This window comes from Onychostruthus taczanowskii, unplaced genomic scaffold (genome assembly GCF_017590055.1).
Source record: "Onychostruthus taczanowskii isolate IOZ18803 unplaced genomic scaffold, ASM1759005v1 scaffold2, whole genome shotgun sequence".
Lineage (NCBI taxonomy): Eukaryota > Metazoa > Chordata > Aves > Passeriformes > Passeridae > Onychostruthus > Onychostruthus taczanowskii.
The window spans coordinates 3,302,640-3,322,829 of NW_024499239.1; the positions used below are offsets into that span (position 1 = coordinate 3,302,640).

Here is a 20,190-nt window from a genome sequence, read left to right on the forward strand (position 1 = left end):
GTGTGGCACTGTGTGTGTGTTTGAGGCATAGGAAAAGTCTGGAGGCAGTCACACCCCTGCAGCCGGGGAGTCCAGAAAATCCAGTGAGAGTCGGCGGGTGCCGAGGCAGAGGGCTGCCCGTCCCCAGAGCCACCGACGGCTTCTCCCACATGCAAGCTCGACGAGATTTACTCCCACTTTCAGCTAGTTGGGGGCAAATCAGCTAGTGGGTCCGATTCACCCGCATTAAATCACGCCTCTCCTGCCCCGCACACCGGGCTGGGACGGTGTCTGGGCCGCCCTCGCCTCATCGCTCCGAGCGCCGCGGCTCTGAGGGAGCGGTACCTGCCGCGCCAGCCACCGCGGCTCCTGCACGGCTCCGGGGGACTAAAACACGGATTTTTTTGGTTAAGGAGGGGATTTAACAAAGGGCGTGGAGCCTGGCCAGCGCCTCGCCTCTGCGCCTCGCAGGGACACCCCCGCCCCAGCGCGGGATCCAGCGGCGCTGCGCCGGGGCGGAGCGGGCTGAGTCACCAGCCGCCGGCCCCGGGGGGAGCGGGGCAGCCCTCCCGAGCCAGGCTGCGAAGCCCCACGTGTCGGGGGATTTAAAAAGTTGGGGCAGAGAGAGGGGACATGCCCAGAAGAGCGGCTGGCAGAGCGGCGGCGCCGGGAGCTCGGCGGCTCGGCGGACATGGGACCCGTGTGCCACCAGCAGCCCCCCGCGGCCACCCCCGAGCGCGGCCCCAGGAAGGGCGGGGACGGCGCGGCGCTGCCCGGCTCCCCGCTGCTGCTCCTCTTCGTCCTCCTCGCTTCCTCGATTTCTGCTTGCAAAGGTGAGCATCGTCCCGCTCGCAGTCCCCTCCCGCGCCGCCAGCTGTGCCCATTGTCGCGGAGCAGGGTGCCCGCAGCCTGCCAGCCTTGCGGGACAGCTACTGGGCACGGCTCCGGGCTCTGGTCTGGGGGCTTCTTCCCGTATCCCGGCAGGATTACTCTGTACTGGCAAAACACTCCAGCAACTTGGGGAATAGGCTTTTGCTGAAAGAGATTTAATTTTAAGTATCATTTACGCTGATTTAAAAAGGTAAGAAAAGACATGAAGCAGCATGTGTCACAAAATTGCAGGACAAATTAGGACCCTCTGGTAGTCATTTCAACCTGTAGCAGTATTTATCAGGTGAGGAATCCTGAAAGTTGCTATTTTTGTAGCAGGGCGCTCTTGTGAAACATCTAGCGGACTGTTTAACAGACCATACGTTCATTTCTACTCTATTTTCACACCTCAGGTAGATTAGCTGCTTACACCTTGTAAAGTAACACTACAAAATGCTGTGCAAGGACTATTTCTATTTTGTTTGTATTATATTTGTATGGTTCGCTTCAGTTGTTTATGTTCTGCTTTGCTGTGATTTTTTAATATCACTAACCAAAGAAATCTAATGACAGCATACTTAATGTTATGTTAAAAATAAGTTCTGAAGATGTGGAAGTGGAGAGGGAAGGAAGAGGAGCGCAATGGAAGGCAGTGGCACACACTATTTCATCTCTGTTCTCACACAAAGGATTGCCAGGAGCTTGTTTAGGGATGCAGTAGAGGGAAGAGAAGATGTAAGATGTGAGTCCCAGGCTGTGTATCTGGCATTCTACTGCCTTGAAAGAAGTTGAATTTCTTAAAGATGGCAGAATTGAAGGATAGGAAACCAAATGTGCTGTAGACAATGTTGATTTTGTAGGATTTCCTCCTCTGTGTTTCCTTTAAATAGGACTCTTTTCTTCAATAGCACATGCTTCTTTCTTTCTCTCTCTTCTCTCTCCCCTCCCTCCTCTCTCTCTCGCCTTCTTTCTTTTCCCCCTTCCCCCTATGGTTATTTTGTGTATATTACAAAAAACCTTAATGTTTCACTATGTGTGCTGTTCTGTAAATGAATGAAGTGTTCAGAGATAGGGAAGCAATGCTTTGATGGGGAAGGTGTGCTAATTTGAAATGTTGCCCTGTTCCACTCTTTTAACTAGGATACTAATCCCAGGTAACACTCCAGTTTGAATACACTAATTTAAGAGCAGAAGACAACATAAGGCACCTGTAGCACCTTTAATTTATTTGGCATTTTTCTTTGAAATGAAACAAATAATTGGTAATCAGTTTCCTTGTTATGTGAACAACTCAAACATTTTTTTTTAAAAATCCCACATCTATATAGTGTGAAATTAAGAGGCCCTCTAATTCTTTTTTGGGGCAAAGCAAGCATTCATAATAATTAGTCACCTTAAGTCTGTGCCAGTACAAAAATGTGGTTTTGAAATCCATCCCGTTCCATTAATGCCTGGAACTAACTACTGTTGTGATTATTGTTATTAGGGGTAAATGTAAAACAAATAACATGATGGCATTTATTCCCTGCTCACTGGATATTCTATCTAGGTCTAGAGGTCCAGCACCAGTTTCCCTCCTCCCGTGGGAGGTACAGCACATCCCCTCACTGACACCATTGCGTGGTGTCTGACGTACTCACCATTCGGTGATGCTCATTTCTGCTATTTACAGAGACTCTAACAATACACTGCTGTCAGAAATACACTGCCACGTAAAATAACAATGTGGTAAGAGGGATATTCTGGACATTGAGCTGGAAGGGATGCTGGGACAGTGACATCCATGTCTGCAGCCTGGGTGGGTAGAGATAGAGAAAGGAGCTCCCTCAAGTTAAGCAGAGCTTCACTGCATCATTATGTAATTAAGGACACATTTAATCTTCTGAGGGACAAGCTTTTCCCCATCACATGTGCAAGACAGAGGAAACAAATCCAGTTACAGATGTACTGTCTATCACCTTGTCAAAACCACATGTTCGTATCACGGGCACTATTTATATGCAATCGTACATTGCATAGAGCATGTTCAATTCTGCAGCTGTAGCACACAGGAAGGCAAGAAGTAGAGTCCAGATCCTCAATTCACAGTGCATGTGAGGTGAGCAGAGCCCTCAGAAAACTCGAGGCTGTAGGAACTGGAATGTGATTTTCTGAGCAGGTCTCAGTGAGACCTAAGTAACTTCCACACTGTTTATTGTTTAGACATGTGAATGTCCATACATGCTGTGAACTTGTGATAAGGCATCCTACTGTGTTGCTGAAAGAGAGCAGGCAAAAACTAGCAGACAAACCACAGAGCACCCGGGGTCACAGACTTCCTTGGACCAAGCAGCTCTCGGCCTTTGCAGTTAATAGTTGAGCTAGGTCTGTCTGACATGGGATGCTTACACAAATGACCTTTGCTGAACAGCATTGCTAAGCATGGTTTGTGCTTCCAGGTGCACCAATGCCATCCCAAGAACTCGAATCAGATGAGGATTTGCACCTGTTGAAAGAGGTAAGCATCATCTGCCATGTGGTATCCTTCCATTTCTTCTGTGCCCATCCTTGCTACAGTTCCGCCTCACTATCCGGTGTTTCTCTTGCACGGAGTTCAGCTGTGTCTTCTTCCAGTATGTCTTCCTGTATGTCTCCTATCCTGGCATCAGCAAAGAGGTGAAATATCTAATTTTCCAGGTATTTTGAACAGTTGCTTCAGGAGGATGTTGGGACTAAGTGCTGAGACGTCATTCTGAGATTGTCTTGTCTCAGTGGAGAGCTATGTTTGATAACTGCCAATGACCAGGCAGACACTGTCTCTGGAAGCATCACAGTGTCCCTCACATCTGGTAGCTTTATAGTCTCTACATGATACTCAGGAATTGTTTCAACTCATTCAGTCTTGCTTCTTGCATCCTGTACTCTGCACACAAGGCTGGGACACTGTTCAATCCTATCCTAGCCTCTCAATTTACTAGGGAAAGGACAGTGTACTGTGTCAATTAGCCCCTCTAACATTTGGCTACTGATTGGTATCATAACTTCCACTCTCATCTCTGAAATGAACGTTTGTTTTGACTCTGGAGTGTGACGCATGTGTTAACACAGGCTCTTCCCTGCCCTTTTGGAACAGATGGAGTGGCAGGGTGTAACATGTGGAGAGGGTTTATCCTGCAACTTGCATGCCCTGGTGTTGCTGCAACTGTCAACTATTGTGTTGACATTTAATTTAGTAGCTTTTGATAACATTGGAAAATAAGTGACTCATCAGGGGGGCAGATGCAGAGAGTAAATTTCTTCTGACTGAGACCATTACAGGAGCATTCTGCTTACTGTCATCTCCCCACAGTTCATATTGGACATGGTGACTCAAAACCTAGCCTATTCTACTGGCACTTGAGTGAACCCTAGTGATGCTTATCATCTGGGAAAAATGGTCTCTTGGGAAGTAAGATCCTGATAACTATAAGGAGTATTTGAAAATGAGTTATTTACATCCTGGATTTAAAAAGATGTGTAATAGATTTCTGTGTGTCTTGATAAGATATGCTAGCTGTAAGATTTGTCCCTGTGGTGCCTGGAAACCAAGACAAAGGTCTTGTTGATTTCAATGAAGAAAACAGTATGCATAAGACACTAAATTTTGTAAAATTTTGAAACAGAAGCAATATAAAACTTACCATTAGAACTAGAATTATACTGGACTGGAAAGGGTCTAGAGAAAGAGAATTAGATACATAGTTATAAATCCTAAATCAACCTAATTACTCATCACACTAGGTCACTGGGGTTTCATAAAGTGCAAGTAATAATAATTCTTCCCTCTTTGCTACTTTACTAGTGGACCATTCAGGAGAATCCCTGCCTCTAAATAAACCTAGTATGTTCCAGGAATGGCTCTGAGTTTATAAATAATTTGAGAACTTTGTCACTAAGTATTTTGTTTCATTACTTGTCTCTTACTTCCTTTTGTTTCTTTATGTTAATTAACCAACCCCAAGCAACTTGCAATCTTCTACCCTCATGCCACATTTCTGAGACAGGAGAGAAAATTTCGGGGAAGATGCATGCTAATTTTTTTTTAAAGGAATTAACAGAATTAACAGAAATGGTGGCTTTTCCTCAGCCCTTGCTTTGTCTGCAAAGGTTGTAGCTGAAAGATACCATTGTGTTGAACACAAAGCAGTCTCTGGCTTGTTCTGCTACTGAGTTATGGTAGTTCTCTGTGTCAAGTAAATAAACAAATAAAACAAAAATAAATAAAAACAAATAAAAAAATCCCCAAGAGGAAACAGTGCTTTTTTAAACATAAGCTTCCAAAATAACTTCAGCTTTTATCTCATTCATTGCTGAATTTCTCCTTTATACTTTCTCACTCTGAAAGTAGTGAAGCTGAACTAATACACTCAAACACGTGCAAGATGAAGGAAAAAGAGAACAGAGAGGATGTGCTACCAACAAAACCTATTTGAAAAGGGAATCCTGTGAGCTAATAGTTTTCCCACTATATCTGCTAATGCTTTCTCACAGATTGTCTCTGGAGAAATGAATCATCTCCTGTCCTGAAGTGCTCAGATAATCATTATTTTTTTCTAATTTCTTTTTTCCTTTAATGTTTTCTTTGCTAATGTGTGTCACTTAGGTTTTTTCTCTATAAAAATTTGCAAGAACAATTGCATTGCCTTCTCTATTAAAAAAAAAAAACAAAACAAAAAACAAACCAAAACTACTATATTTTTTATGCAGCCTGTGAACAACATGAGTGGTAAAGGTTTTTTTTTTTTCATCTACCACTACCAAATATTACATGGAAAAATTAGCATATACTGATGGAGGTTACTGTGATACAACTTTGAAGTTATTTAATAGAATTTGAAGTTGCTTTTTGCCATTTTTTTGAAACTGTGCAATTTCAGTTGCAGTGCTGGAGACTTTTCCTTACAGACTACTTTGAGCTTTCAGCGCTGGTAATATTATTTCTCTGAACGGAAATAAATTTATTCCATTTCTTATTCCTTCTTTGTTAATAACTCCACTAAAAATTTGTCAGTATTACATTATTCTTTCATCTTGGAAAAGAGACAGAAGGAGGATGTAATTAATACAAGGTTATGAACCATAGGGAGAGGATGGGTAGGAATCACTTCTTTGGTACTTCTTCCAAGCAAAGATCATGACAGCAGGGAATGAAGACAGCTTTGAAAAGACTGGTGAAGACAAACAGTAGTGGCGCTTCACACAGTGTTTAGAAAACTTCTAGCACAAATTGAGTGGTGTGCATAAGATGTGCCAGCACATATCATAATCACTCAAAGGGTTGCATGTGTCATATCCCTATAGGGATGCCATAATCCCATTGAAAGAGTTCTGTTTGAAGATTGATCCTTTAATCCCTTGCCTTAGTTTTGTTACTTTCTTCACAGTTTTGTATAATTCAAAGATATGGCAGAAGAGATTCAAGTTCATAGTTTATGCGCAGGATGCTTACAATCATAACTTAAAATATGACTTAGTCTGAGAAGTTAAAAAGTAAAAAGGGGTGTGTGCTGGGTATGGAATAAGTCACAGATTCCTATGTTTGTTCAGATCAAGCAACTATAGGTTTGTTGTTGTTATTTTCTTTTTTTTTTTATGTGATTAAGGCCCTTTCCCCCTTTGAATGCAAGGTATTTAATGAATGGACCTATAAGGATGCCTTACAGTAGGCAAGCTTGCCATGCCATAAGCTGCACTCACCTTTTTCTGAAAATATGCGTGTTTCACTTGTTTTTATTACTCTGACTTCCTAAAAAAAACCAACATGTGAACTCTTACAGATAGAAGATGCATGTTCCGCTTACCTGTCCACAGATTCTCAGCCTCAGGTGAGTCAGACAGATGTAACTCTACTATTTGGATACTGTTTGTTATATTTAGTAGAATTGGAAGTGTGATACCTGAGTTCCTGTTTTCTTCGCATTAGGTATCCAGTACACTGGAAGAACTTTGTTTTTTGATCATGGGATTTCTCCAGAAACCACAGGTAACACACAAAAGACTGCTTAGCATTTTTGAAGCCTGATCTCTCACTGGGCCATTGTCTACAATGAATTCTGTGGACCCAGAATGGAAAGTGTCATTCAGCACTGGAAGTACTTCTATCAGTTTTTACTCTGAAATGCCATGTGACAGAATGTAACACCCTGTAAAGACAACAGAGATACATCAATGTTTGGAAAATTATCTCCAGGTTGAGTACAAAGTGTTAGGTGTTTTTATTGCTCTAGATTAGAAAAACTATGAATTCTCAACAGACAAAGAGACTTACTTAGGAGAGTAAATCTCCTAAGTAAAGGGGATGAACAAGGGAACATCTGCTAAACACATCTAACTCTTCTAGCACAGAGTAATCAATGCTCTCTACAGAGTTTGAAATGATTAGTTAGATCGATAAGCAAAGACATACAATACATCTGCCAAGGAAGGATATTTCAACCCAGTGCTGGAAAGATTATGTATTTAATCAAAAATATCAATTGTTCTTTTTATTTTAATGAATAAAAGCCTTTCTACCAACTATTATTCCCACAGGGTTTAGATGAGAAAGACAACACCAAAAGGGTAAGATGTCTATATATGTCCTACAATCACACTAAAAAAAGGCAAGAAAATCATAAAACCCTTGCCCTGCTTTGTAGTAAAACCCCACTTTTTATTTTTTTCAAACAGTTCCTATTTCATTATTCTAAGACTCATGACTCGGGTAACTCAGACATCATGGTAAGTGGCATAGAACCTCCTTATGAGTGAGTACATGTGTGCTTGAATACAAAACCAAGGCAATATTCCTTTTTGCAGTAGTCTCTGCAACTGTATAGCAAGCTCAGGACTGGGAGCTGCATATGTTTACAGTACAGAAGGTGTTTTTATAATATAGGAGAGGATGATCAGTACTGTACAGGCGTGGAAAAAAAAATCTAACAAACTCAACCAAACATTCATGGAATCCTAACTCAATCTTAATCTTGCAGTTTCAAATTTTAATAATGAGATCAAATACTTTTTTCAGGTATTGGAACATAGCACATGCAGTGGTACAATGTGGACTTACAGGACCTGAGAACATGACCATAACTATTAGATACTCTTGAAAGCATTTTTATTAATTTTTAATTAAACTGCATTAATTCATTTGTACATGTCACAAATATGTAGAGGCAAAATAGTATTTAAGTCTCACTTGGACTTTGGATTATATTTTGAATGAAAAATATAGTTTAAACCATGGCCAAGAATAGTTGCTCGAAAAGTGTTCCCATAAACCAACAAGCCAAGTTTGTGATCCATTCTGGCTTTTGAAATGCAAGTGTACTCTGTTATCTGTGTGCATCTATGCATCATGGGATTTTGAGAGAGTTAAATGTATTCATATTTTCTTGTTTCTTAAAAATCATTCTTACATGCCAATGTCCATTTTTGCCTTGTTCTTTACATTTCTCCAGAAATATGTGGTGTATTTCCTAGAAGAAGGTGACATTGCTCATACTGGTGTCAATGTTTTCATGCTACAGCTGCTTTGGAGGCTTTAATGATAATTAAGGCACAGTGAAATGAGCTATTTCTGCTGCTGCTCATGCTTAAAAGGTTACTGCATTCCACTGCATCACCATCCTGAATACCTTTGCTGCTGCTCCCAGAGATTATCACTTCCTCACTTTTGGTTTAGCTGTTCAGATGACAATTTTCTAGCTGTTCTCAGGGATAGCAACTTAGGTCATCATTCCTCAGCTTTATAAGCTGTCTCCACTGGCTGCAAGACAGAGCCCAAGTGGACAGCTGGGGTGTTCATTAACTACTTCAATCACATCAGATTCCTACTTTTTGTAGGTATTATGATCCCATATTGCCTACCTTAAGCAGCAAAATTGGCTACAAATAAGTTCTTTTTACCTATTAAGTACAATAACACTTTGGTAACTGTGGTTACTCCATGTGTTACAGTTCTCTTAATTGCATTACTTTTCCAAGAAGTATTATAGCAAAAATGCATTGTTTATAAAATTCCATTTATATGTGTTGAAGGTTTAAATTGGTTAATGGAACACGGGTTTTTTACATTTTACTTCTTCCTGTGGACCTATCTCCAAAATTTGACGTAGTTGTGTTTTTCCAGGGTGAGTATTTAGGCTGCACACAATGCCACTGTGCATAATTAGGCTGTCTGCAAGCTTAAAGTCTTGTTGAACACAAGGAATTTCATGACTGGAGCTTAGATAGAGTGACCAGTGCCACGGTTACAAATGTCCCTTGAGAATGGATTTCTACAGTACACTGTTCTTTAGCAAAAAAATATTTTTTTTTTTTTGCCATTTATTTTGAAGTAAAATGAACTTCTCAGTACAACAGAGGTGGAAGCTGCTAACTTCCATAATAGAAATTTCTAGATGTTTTAGTAGGAATACTGTATGGAAATATTCTCAGTACCACTCATAGAGATTGAACAAAGTTTGAATAATTCCAGGAGTCTGTAAATAGTTCTGAACTTTCAGTTAGTAAAGGTGAGGATACATAATCTTTCCCTCTATCATTCCGTGTAGTGTAACTATAAATGTTGATTCCTGTTTGTTGTCAAGTGAAAATGTTAAGAAAAAAAAGTTTTTCAATTAATCAGTTTCTCAGTCTTTAGTCCTTTATTGGTGCATGTTTGGTCCATGAGTCAATACTGCAGAAAGAGACTTTTTTTGGATCATAAGGGCCAAATTTCACTGTGTGTGTGTTCGTGTCCTCTCAGTCATCTGTCCTGCATCCTTTACTGCAACTCGTTCCTCACCTTAATGAGAGAAGACTGAAGAGATACAAACTGGACGTATGTAAACTGAAACTCTGCATGCTTGTGTTCTTACACTTTGTGATTCATTAGCTTTTCTAAAAATGCCCTTGTAGACTTTTCTGCTTATATATTTTGGTTGGACTGCCCAAATCTCAGTGTCACAGAATGTGCTTCAGGAAGGGTTATCTTGCTACTGATCGTTTTTCTTCCTCATATTGGGAAGAAAAACAGAACCTGCTGTACATAAACACAGCCACCTCTCTCCCTGACTAGATAAGGAACTGAAAAGGTGGATGAGTGAAGGAGGAAACATGCTCTATTAAATTCATTCTTTCTCCCCAATTTAAAACAGCTCCAGATTTTTTCACAGCTTTGATTCCTCTTGAGCTACAGCCTGCCTCATAGGATATGATCTAAGAAAGAAGACTCAAGCATTATCTTGGCTATTCAATATAAGAGGCTGAGCAAAATACCTTCTAGAGGACAGGCATTAAAATAAAACTCTAAGTAATCATACATCTTCATGAATACATATTTTTCTGTGTACATATATACATGCAGGTTTGTGAATAAACTTGCATGTTTATTATGGCAGGTTTTTCTTTTTTTTAACATCTCCAAACCCTTAGAAATTTAGAAGGTGGGTGTTACAAAAATGACAGATTGTTAGCTTCATCTGTTTACTAATACCAAACTTCTGACATGAACTCAAACAAGAACATGTAATGTTTAAGGAGGGTCTGATTGTAAGAGGAAAAGGACATTAACATAAATCACAATTTCTCACTAGTAATTTTATTCTTGATTACTCTTCTGTTCTGGATGAATTTCTTAATCTTGCAACAGCTCCCTATTTTGTTCCTGTTTTCAGTTTTTTTCACACATTGAATAGAAAAAGTAGAAAAAAATTACATATGAATACCATAGGACTCAAATGACAATGTACAGAAAAAATTTTACCCTTTTGAAATATAAAAAAATTATAGTAGTGATCAGATTATAAATCCAAGATAAGTATTTCAAACACAGATAATGCTAGAATGGGAAGAACAATAGACATAAAAATCATACAGATGTTTTATGTACAGTAAGAAACTGAATACAATGCTATATGTGATGACTTGAAGTCAGAATTAAAATCAAGACTCAAAAATTATGTATAGTTTAAAATCTACTTCCTTTGAAAGCTTCCCTGGACTGAATCTACTTCTGTAGTTGGGAAATGATGGGAGTCATCCTGTTTTACACAATTCTCACAGCATTAGAAGAGAGCATGGTGTGATTCCTTTCTGTGACACTTCACATTATGATATTTACCCAAGAGATCACAGCACCCCAGTTTTTAGTTGAGAAATACACTCATTGCTAAATAAAAGCCATCTCATTTTAATGTTCTGGTAAGCATAACAATAAGACTGTTTTGCTTCTCAAGTTTACTGTCTCCCCACCTGCAGGACAGACACATCACTCCTCTATGATACCAACAGAAGCAAATAAAACACTGTGATTAAGCTTATGTGTTCTCTAATCATGAAGGTCTCATTAAAGCAGCTGGATAGCTCATGCTTTGTACTTGTTACATTTAGAGAGAATTTCTATTTTCTTCATAATTTCTTAGCCTCCTTGCTATATGGATCACTAGGCAGCTGTTTCACCCTGTGTGCAGTATAGACTATCACATGCACTGCTCTTTAGGAGTTAATGTGAGAGGGGTGGTTATGGCACATCTTTGGGAACAATCTAGGGTCTCATTCCTGGGAGAAGCTCAAGTATTTTTGATATTTAAACTTTGTATTTTTGTCCTCCTGCAAGATGCAAAAAGCAACTCTATCTGTAGAAACTGCTCTCATGAAGACACTCTTCTTGTGCCTGGGTAGTAAGCCCTGGAAAACGAGGCAAAGGCTGTTCCTCATTTCTAGTACCATTCAGAAGCAATCTGAGCTGATCTAAAACTTTGGGCAGAATTCAGCTCCATTCATATATTCTCTTCCATTTCTACGTGACAACATAAACATTGTGTTACTGACAGGGGAAATGCACATAAAGCATTTAAGGAGTAAATGATGTGTCTGTATGTAGTACTGAAGAAATATTTTTTATATATACATAAACAACCTCTCTGTATGTATTAATTTACAGCTGCAGATGTAATTTAAAATACTTTTTTCCTCAGGAAGAACTTCAAGGACCTGGAGTGATTCAAAGCAGAGGCTACTTCTTCTACAGGGTATGGTTTGTTTGATTTTTTTTTTCCTTTTGTTTTGTGGTGAGAGTTAAAAAAAAAAAAGAAAAAAAAAAAGAGAGAATAATAACTGAATTACAGAAAGAATTACTGTGATTAAGGATACTTTTTTCAGTTAGACCATTCCACCCTACAGGACATCTCCAGGTCTGCTCCTGAAATTTCCTTGTATTAAAATAAAGGCATTGTGGGCATTTTTTAAAAATCATATTCCTAGGTTTGTGTATACATGATACCATTCTATGCCTTAAGAAGTCATTGGTTATTTAGTAACTATTTGTCAGAGAAAGTTCTAGAAAATATGGCACCTTGGGAAATCTTCCTAAATCATTGTTCAGCAGGGTATGTTTGCACATGATATAAATACAATTCCATGCTTGCACACTGTGCTAGGTCTGACCTTGCCATTTTCCTTCTGTTTTGACCAGTAAGGTAAGAAACTAGATACAGAAATTCTTGTGAGAATATACTGTGTTCATCTTTTATACCATTAGCAAAATTGAGAAGGTGGCAAGTCAGACTTTCTGCCATTTCTACTTAAATAGGAAAGTAGCTGATGGCTTTAAATAAAAATGTGGCTAGGGTTGTACTCAATGATCCTAAAGGCCTTTTTGCAAACTAAATTATTCTATAATTCAAACAAAAAGACCACAGATTTGTATAGTTACATTTCTTTTGCATCAGGCTTGGATCATTAGAGTTGTTATGACAGGCCAAAGTTATGGGTAATATTAACATTGGTGCATTCATGCTTCCAGAGTAAAAACCAAATCCTTATTAAGCCCAGGAAGAAATTTTTTATAGCTTTAGTAGAAGTTGTATCAAGTCCCTCACTAGTGCAACATATTTCTGAAAAAGACCACAGTGAAAATAAAGTCCTTGTCTATATCAAAGAATACAGTCTAAAAAGAAAATAATTGAGAGTGATATGTAATTGTTTATTAATAGCAACAAACCCACTTGTAGTGCAATAATTGCAACAATCAGAAAGCACATTTTAAGAAAATGCAAAAAGAATAAGAATTAACAATGTCTTGAAGTCACTTCTTATGGCTTTCTCCCCCTTATAAAATCATACAAGATAGAAAATTCATTCTTCAATTGATATGCAGTAAATTTTAGTGTGTAATTATCCTCCAGAGGTAGATACAGATTAAACAATAACTTATCTTAGGTCTATTTTTGACAATAATCACAACGACACTACTGAGACATTCACAAATTTCTATACACACCAAGTTGTTTGGGGCTTTGTTACTAAATTCTGTCGGGTTTACAGAATACATAACTTACTGAATATTTGTCTTTCAGCCACGTAATGGAAGGAGATCAGTGGGTTTTCGCTGAGGAGGTATTTGTTTAATGCTTTTGATAATGATCTACATGTAAATTAGTTCATTTTTATCCAAATAGACCACAATATTTTTGTTGAGAATTGTCTCAGAAAGCCTTTAACTGTATAATCAGCTTAGATTTCCACCCACAAACTTTTCCCAGATGTGTTAAATACACTTAGATGTGTTAATTACACTTACCTTCAGATGAAGTGAAAAGAAGCTGTAGGTATTCAGTTCCCAGAACAGACAGCACAGAGGTGTTTCAGGCAGAAGGAATTGGAAAATATCCCACGTTTTTAAACAATTTGGAAAGTACTGATGATGACAAGTCAATCTAAGAAAGAACTGAGTCAACTACTTGTCAAAAGAATGCTGAGAAGTAAACTGACATCCTGAAGGTAATTCCCTAATCTCACAAAGTTAAAAAACTCACATTGAAACTGAGTGCAAACTTCAGGATTTATTTTCAGTGCCTGCAACTATTTGGAGAGATGTAAAAATGTAGATCAATACTATGCATTTTCTAATGTATTTTATTCTGCCATCATTTTTAAGTCTTATATCAATTTAGAGTTATATCAACAGCTAATGCTCTATCTTATCTTTCAGGATTATAGATTCCTGACTTAGAACTAAAACTGCAGGAATGCTGAGTACATGGACATACTGTTTTCCTTACAATGATTATTCATTATTAATGTACAATTAGAAATCACTCAAATGTAAATATTCTTAAACCAGATTCTGTTAAGAAGGTCTTTACTATCTTGATTATATTAAAAGCATATTAAAATTATTTGTTTCCTAGTGTTATGATGTTTACAACCACATGTAATTCAACTGTAAAAGAGTCAATGCTTGCACGCAACAGACATTGCCTCTAACAACCCTGTTAAGCAAATTTTCTCTTCTAAATAAAGGCCCTCAGCCAGACAGTTGTTCTAATGAGAATGTTTGCAATCAAGACTACTGTATTTTTTCCAGAATACTTTGTGATTTGTGTGTTTCACCATTTGAAAAAAAAAAAAAGATGAGAATCCCTTTTCCCTTAATAAAAGGAACTTGAACAAGTTGTACATTTTGAAGAAATATTGTGACTTTAATTCAACTAAAATATAATGGCATGCTTTTTAGCTATTAAGAATGCAGATGCACTATGGTTCTCATTTAGAAGACTTAATTGCAACTGGGATCACAATTCACTTGAAAACTCAAATGCTTTTGATGGAGACTGAAGGAAAACTCTACTCAGAAGCACAGTCTGTCTTCCCAGCTTATATCTCCAAGTTTATTTCCACAACAAAATTGTGTTAAATTATGTTGTTGAGGTTTCAATTATATTGAAAGTAACTAATCACTCAGAACCAGATAATCTTTAAGTCCCTTCCAACCCAAACCATTCTGTGCTTCTATGACTCAGTTTAGAAGTGGGCTGAAGTTTCTAACATTGTATTGGCTGGTCATGGTTTGAATTGGCCTCAGCATTACTACTCCTGCTTCTGCACTTGAGAATGTAGTTGGAAAAATTAAGGCCTCAGAGGAAGCCAAATTGAGAAGACCTTTTCCTCTTCTTGTCCACTTATTTTTTGCTCTGCATTTTAATAATTAACACTTCTTATAAAAAAAATTGTTCAAGATTCATGGTTTAATTTTAATTATTTTCACTTGGTTATTTTAAAAAGGATTCTGAATTAAACATACAATGCAGATAGTGACAAGTGGTATGACATCTAACATGTACAGATAACTAACTTACACAATTTCATAAAAAAGCCAGTCAGTGTAAGGAAGATTACAATTTTGAATTATTAGTGGCAATCAATCCCTGTATTTCTGTATTTTCCTGTATAGTTATAATTAAATAAAGTCCTTTTTTCCCCCCCTCTCTCTTACCCAGAGTTATGGCAAAGTTAACTAATTTCTGAAATAAATACATATTTTTCTTTCATTAGTTCTACATTACATCTGCTTATTACTTTTCATACATTTAAAATGTTTGGTCACTCTGGAGAACAAAAGGTGGACTTCTTTTGTCTGTTTCTTTTTTTTTTTGTTTGGGCTTTTTGTGTTTCTAGTGAAACCAGAATGAATCTTGAAGAACTAAAGGAAGCTGAAGTTGGCTTTGATGAGACTGATAGGAAAGCTGTTGATATGTAGAGGTGTAGTGACACGTATCTATCCAGATTAGCAGTGCACATGTCACTATTGTACATGCTCCTAAAAAATAAACTCAGAATCTTTAGAATAGTAATGTCTGCTGACTCACATAACTGCCTTTTTCCACTTTCTACTCTTTTGACATCAGATAGAACCCACATTACTGTCCTACTTCTTCCTCATTGCCAGTGGCACAGAGAAACAGTTTACACCATATTTTGCTTTGATGTTCTGTTAGGGCAAAATTATTTACTCTGAAAGCTGGATATTTAAAAGAAAGTGTTAAACAGACCACAGTGGAAACCACTGTTCTACATCCTCAGTTGAGCTGAAGATACATTGGGCCACCCTGTGCTTGGAGGTGTTCTGTGTTTGAAGCGTTACAGTCTCAACATTTGTCCAAGTTACACAAGTAGGGCTCATTCTCTTTCTGCCTGATTAAAGGGTTCCTCTCATTCTGCCACACCAAAGATGACTCTACCACACTAAAGACACGTTCTGCTAGTCTTCAGGACTTTGTGCAATGATGATAAATGTTCAAATAAAGAAGTTCTGCATCCCATTTTCTCTTCTGTTTTGGATAGCGTTTTCTGTGAGTTTCAAGCCAGAAAGAATGGACAATTGGTTGTGGGTATCTCTTTTCTCTCATGTGCACAAGAAAAAGAGGAAAAACAATATCTTGTGGTTCCAGTTTTATGATAATGTTTTGCATATGGGGTATATGCCACCTATATGAGGATGGCATGCCATTAAAGAAGAAAACTGTATTTTAGTGCTGGAATCAAACCGCTTAGAATTTTTAATTGATTAAGTAATTAATTTGACTATTATGAGCAAAATACATTTATTTTTCTAGCATAGCACTCATTTCTGGTACAATATGGTTTCTAAATATATTACTGTAATAAAAAAGCAATTTGTTATGAATTACTATAGTAATTACTATAATTTCACTTTACCATACATGAGAAATTTTGTGCTGTAATGGTGGTAGCTGCAGAACCACAGCATCACAGAACAGGTCAGGCTGGGTGGGAAAACAGTGGGTCATCAGGTCCCACACCCCTGCTCCAGCAGGGTCATTCCAGAGCACATGGCACAGGATTGCTTCCAGCAAGTTCTTGACTATCTTCAGTGAGGGAGACTCCACAACCTCTCTGGGCAACCTGTTCCAGTGCACAGCCAGCCACACAGTAAAGACGTTCTTCCTCATATCCAAGTGGAATTTCCTGTGCATCAGTTTCTGTCCATTGTCTCTTCTGCTACTGCTTGGCACCCTGACAAGAACTTGACTTGGCTCCATCCTCTGACACCCTCCCTGCAGACACTTATTGACATTGATGAGGTCCTGTCAACAGGTCCCCTCCCAGTTTTCTCTTCTTGAGGCTAAACATGCCCATTCCCTCAGCCTTTCCTTATGAGAGATGCTCCAGTCAACAAACTTGTGTGGTTTTAAAAGCCAGCTGTGAATCCCTAATAATCAGCTATTGTGTTTGGTTTGTCTCTTATTCAAGGTAGATTTTAATGACTTTTCTATTTCTTACTTCAGAAAAATGTCCATTTGAAGTTTATATTGAAGGAAGGCTCAGGGGAGACCAAATCAAGTCTGTAAATACCTGAAGGGATGGTATAAAGCAAACAGAGCCAAGGTGTTTCCAGTGGTGCCCCATGACAGGACCAGAGAACATGGGCACAAACTGAAATACTGGAGACCCCCTCTGAATACCAGGAAACACTTTTTTACTGTGAGGGAGAACAACTGAAATGTTGCATAATCTTCTTCCTTGGTGATGTTCAGAAGCTGTCTGGACATGGCTCTGGACAGCCTGCCCAAGGTTAATGCTACTTGAGCTGGAGGGTTGAATCAGGTGACCTCCCTTCCAAGCCCAGCCAGGCTACAATTCTGGAGACAGCACACTGTCCTTAGGCACAACTGAGACACGATCAACCTTACTCAAATACTTAACAGGACCACACCAATCATTTTACTTACAGTATCATACAGAGTCAATGTATCGACTTCAGCAATTGTTGCTACACCAGACATTCACATGTACATTTTTGTACATATTTTACAAGTTACTCTGCTGAATTCTGCTCAGCATGTATTGCAACTAAGAAAAATGAGGAATGCAGTTTACACAACATAAAAAAGCGAATGTGATCAAAACATTTCCTCTGTCTAGATGCTAGCTGTACTGTTGAATAGTTAAAATGACTAAAATAATTCTAGGACTAACAGTGTATCTAGTAATGTACTCTCAGAGAAAAAAAAAAATAATTCACATAAATATGTGGAAATTGTGAACCAAAACTGTAATGTATTGTTGCTAGAATATAATAACATTGTACTTTTTACTTTTTTTTTTTTTTGTGAAAAGCAACTCCACAGTGGCTTTCAGTTAATTAATAGCTGCTTTTAGTTCAACAAATTTCAGTAAGCATTTCCCTTTTTGATCTTCCAAGTATTTTTATAGATGAAGACTGCCATCTACTGATTTTGCATTTCATTTTTCATTAATTATTTTAAAACTGTCTGGTAAATACTAGTGTAAGTATTGCAATTCCTCCTTAAACTAATCTCATATTCAGTATCACACAAATACTTAGTACCTGCTATAATGTTTTCTTGCTTCACCTCAAATGATAAATGCTTGTACAATTTGTTTGTTACTCAAGTTTCCCAAACCTGATACTGATGAATTAAGAAAATGAATTTTAATGTTATATTATTGAACAAAGATTGCCATAGGTACTTTCCTAGCTCTAAAATTTTAAGACCACAAGCTCAAGAGTTATTAAAATAATTTAAGTAATTGACATGCACTAGATATTATTTTAAAATGCATGTAAAATGTTCCAAAAATGCTTATTATTTTTACTTTCTAATTAGGCAGCGACACTTGCAGGAATGGAAATGTCTTCAGAGGAGGCAAAAGTATGTGAAGCTAAAAGAAAGTTGTGGCAAGCAGTATGCAAAAGTTTACAAATGCTCCAGAGGATGTTTGGGTTACAATTCATCTTTATTGGTCAAGGTAATTACATTCTTGCATAAGATGTAGAATACTTCAATACAAACAAATGAACTGATAATTAAAAAAAAAATTAGAAAAATTAAATTCAAGAGACCAATGAAATAGCAATTTTTTGGAAGCAATGGAATCATAGAGCATACGACTTACTTGACTTGTTAATTCACTTTGTGAGAATTAATTGTTCACTTTTGTTCAAACACGTGGAAGACTTATTTTGCTGTGCATGCTTATTACCATGTATGCGATCTAAGAGATCTCTGGGTTTCACTAGCAAAGTGCCGTCCACCGTCTGCAGTTTCTTTTCTCAGTGGGAGTGGTCTAACAGAATTATTCTACCTTAATTTCCCCTTTAACTTGAAAAAATCAAAAGCCCATCAGGAAAAGTCTCAGTTATGCAAAGTGAGGAAAGCTGGGGGACTTGTTAGTTTATCAACTGCCCTGTAAATTCTCTAATGGTAGCAGAAGTTGTGACAGTTGACCAGAAATGTCAAAGACTCCCATGATTAGTTCTGTGTATGTTAGCAATCCTACTAGATGTTTTTGAAAAGCACTGAGAATTACTACAGAATATTTAATAATTTTTTAGATTCAGACAAGTTTTCTCTTTTCCTTATTTTCAAGTTTTTGGGGAGGGAATTTCTTCTCAATTGTCAGGAATCAGAATTTTTTTTTCCAGGAGCAAAAGGAATAGGACAACCAAATGGAACTGTTAGAATTACAGTAATTTAAATATCAAGATCTGAAGAGAGAAAATAGTGGCCTTTCTTGATTTTCATTTGATTTGTATAATGGAGAGCCAATTCTGCATTTTACCCTTGCATAAATATTTTCATTTGATTTGTATAATTCTGCATTTTACCCTTGCATAAATAAGAAGCTCTGAGGAAACTTGTAATCCCTTAAGAAAGAGCATGAGTATCCCCAAAATCTCTCATCACTGTTAACAAAATTGGCTCACCTGCCTTTGACCTCCAAGGCCCACAGGCCACTCCAGCTGATTTAACTTCAGTCAGATACAAAAGATCCTAATTGCTCAAAGGGCTGGAGGGGAACAAGAAAAATTCTGTTGGTTTTCGTGTTTTCTGTGTCTTTCTCATCCATTGGCTGATTTTTGGGGTTTATATAGATTGTATTTTAAACACAATCTATATAACTGTGTAACTGTTATAGAGATTGTATTTAATCTATATAACTATAGTATATATAATTATTATTATATATACTATAATACATTATAATATATTAATTGTTATATAATCTATATAACTATAGTAAGTGTGAAAATAATGAAAATGGTAAGACATGGTAAAAATAAAAATATAAAAAGGTTTCCCTGATGTTACTTAAGGAGTGGAGAAGTATTTAAATGTTAAACTAAAACCTAGTTTAAATAAAGTAAAATGTATGTTACAGATTCAAAAACATAATTTAAACTCTACAATGGACAAAATCAGTTTTAAAAACTTAGTGAGAAATGAAACTGAGGCACAGTGCTTTAAGTGTCTGGTAGCTTTACTAACATATTTCGTATACTGTGCCTGCCATGTATTTTTAATTCAACAGCTCTTTAAATTACAATGATCTAGGAAGAAGCTAAATAAAATTTGTCCTGCAATTCTTTTAACAAATTAAAGTAGAAGCAGACTATAGGAAAAGGTACTTGTGTTCTTCAAATGCTTTAATAACTTCAGTTATTTTACAAATCATTTACACCAGCAGTGTCATTGTATTTCCTTATTCTTTTCTAGTATCCCATTATGTTTACTGGTTAATGAACACCTC

The 20,190-nt window shown here is 37.5% G+C and overlaps 1 protein-coding gene across 1 annotated transcript; it reads left to right on the forward strand.

The window, feature by feature from the left end:
* Positions 1–79: 79 nt before the first annotated feature.
* NMU (neuromedin U) lies at positions 80–14,167 on the forward strand. The gene is made up of 10 exons (XM_041402788.1): positions 80–812; positions 3,288–3,346; positions 6,645–6,692; positions 6,791–6,850; positions 7,399–7,428; positions 7,537–7,587; positions 9,599–9,673; positions 11,811–11,864; positions 13,191–13,230; positions 13,826–14,167. The coding sequence occupies exons 1-9, from the start codon at positions 671–673 to the stop codon at positions 13,224–13,226; spliced, it is 555 nt and encodes a 184-aa protein (XP_041258722.1). The 5' UTR covers positions 80–670; the 3' UTR covers positions 13,227–13,230; positions 13,826–14,167.
* The last annotated feature ends 6,023 nt before the right edge of the window (positions 14,168–20,190 follow it).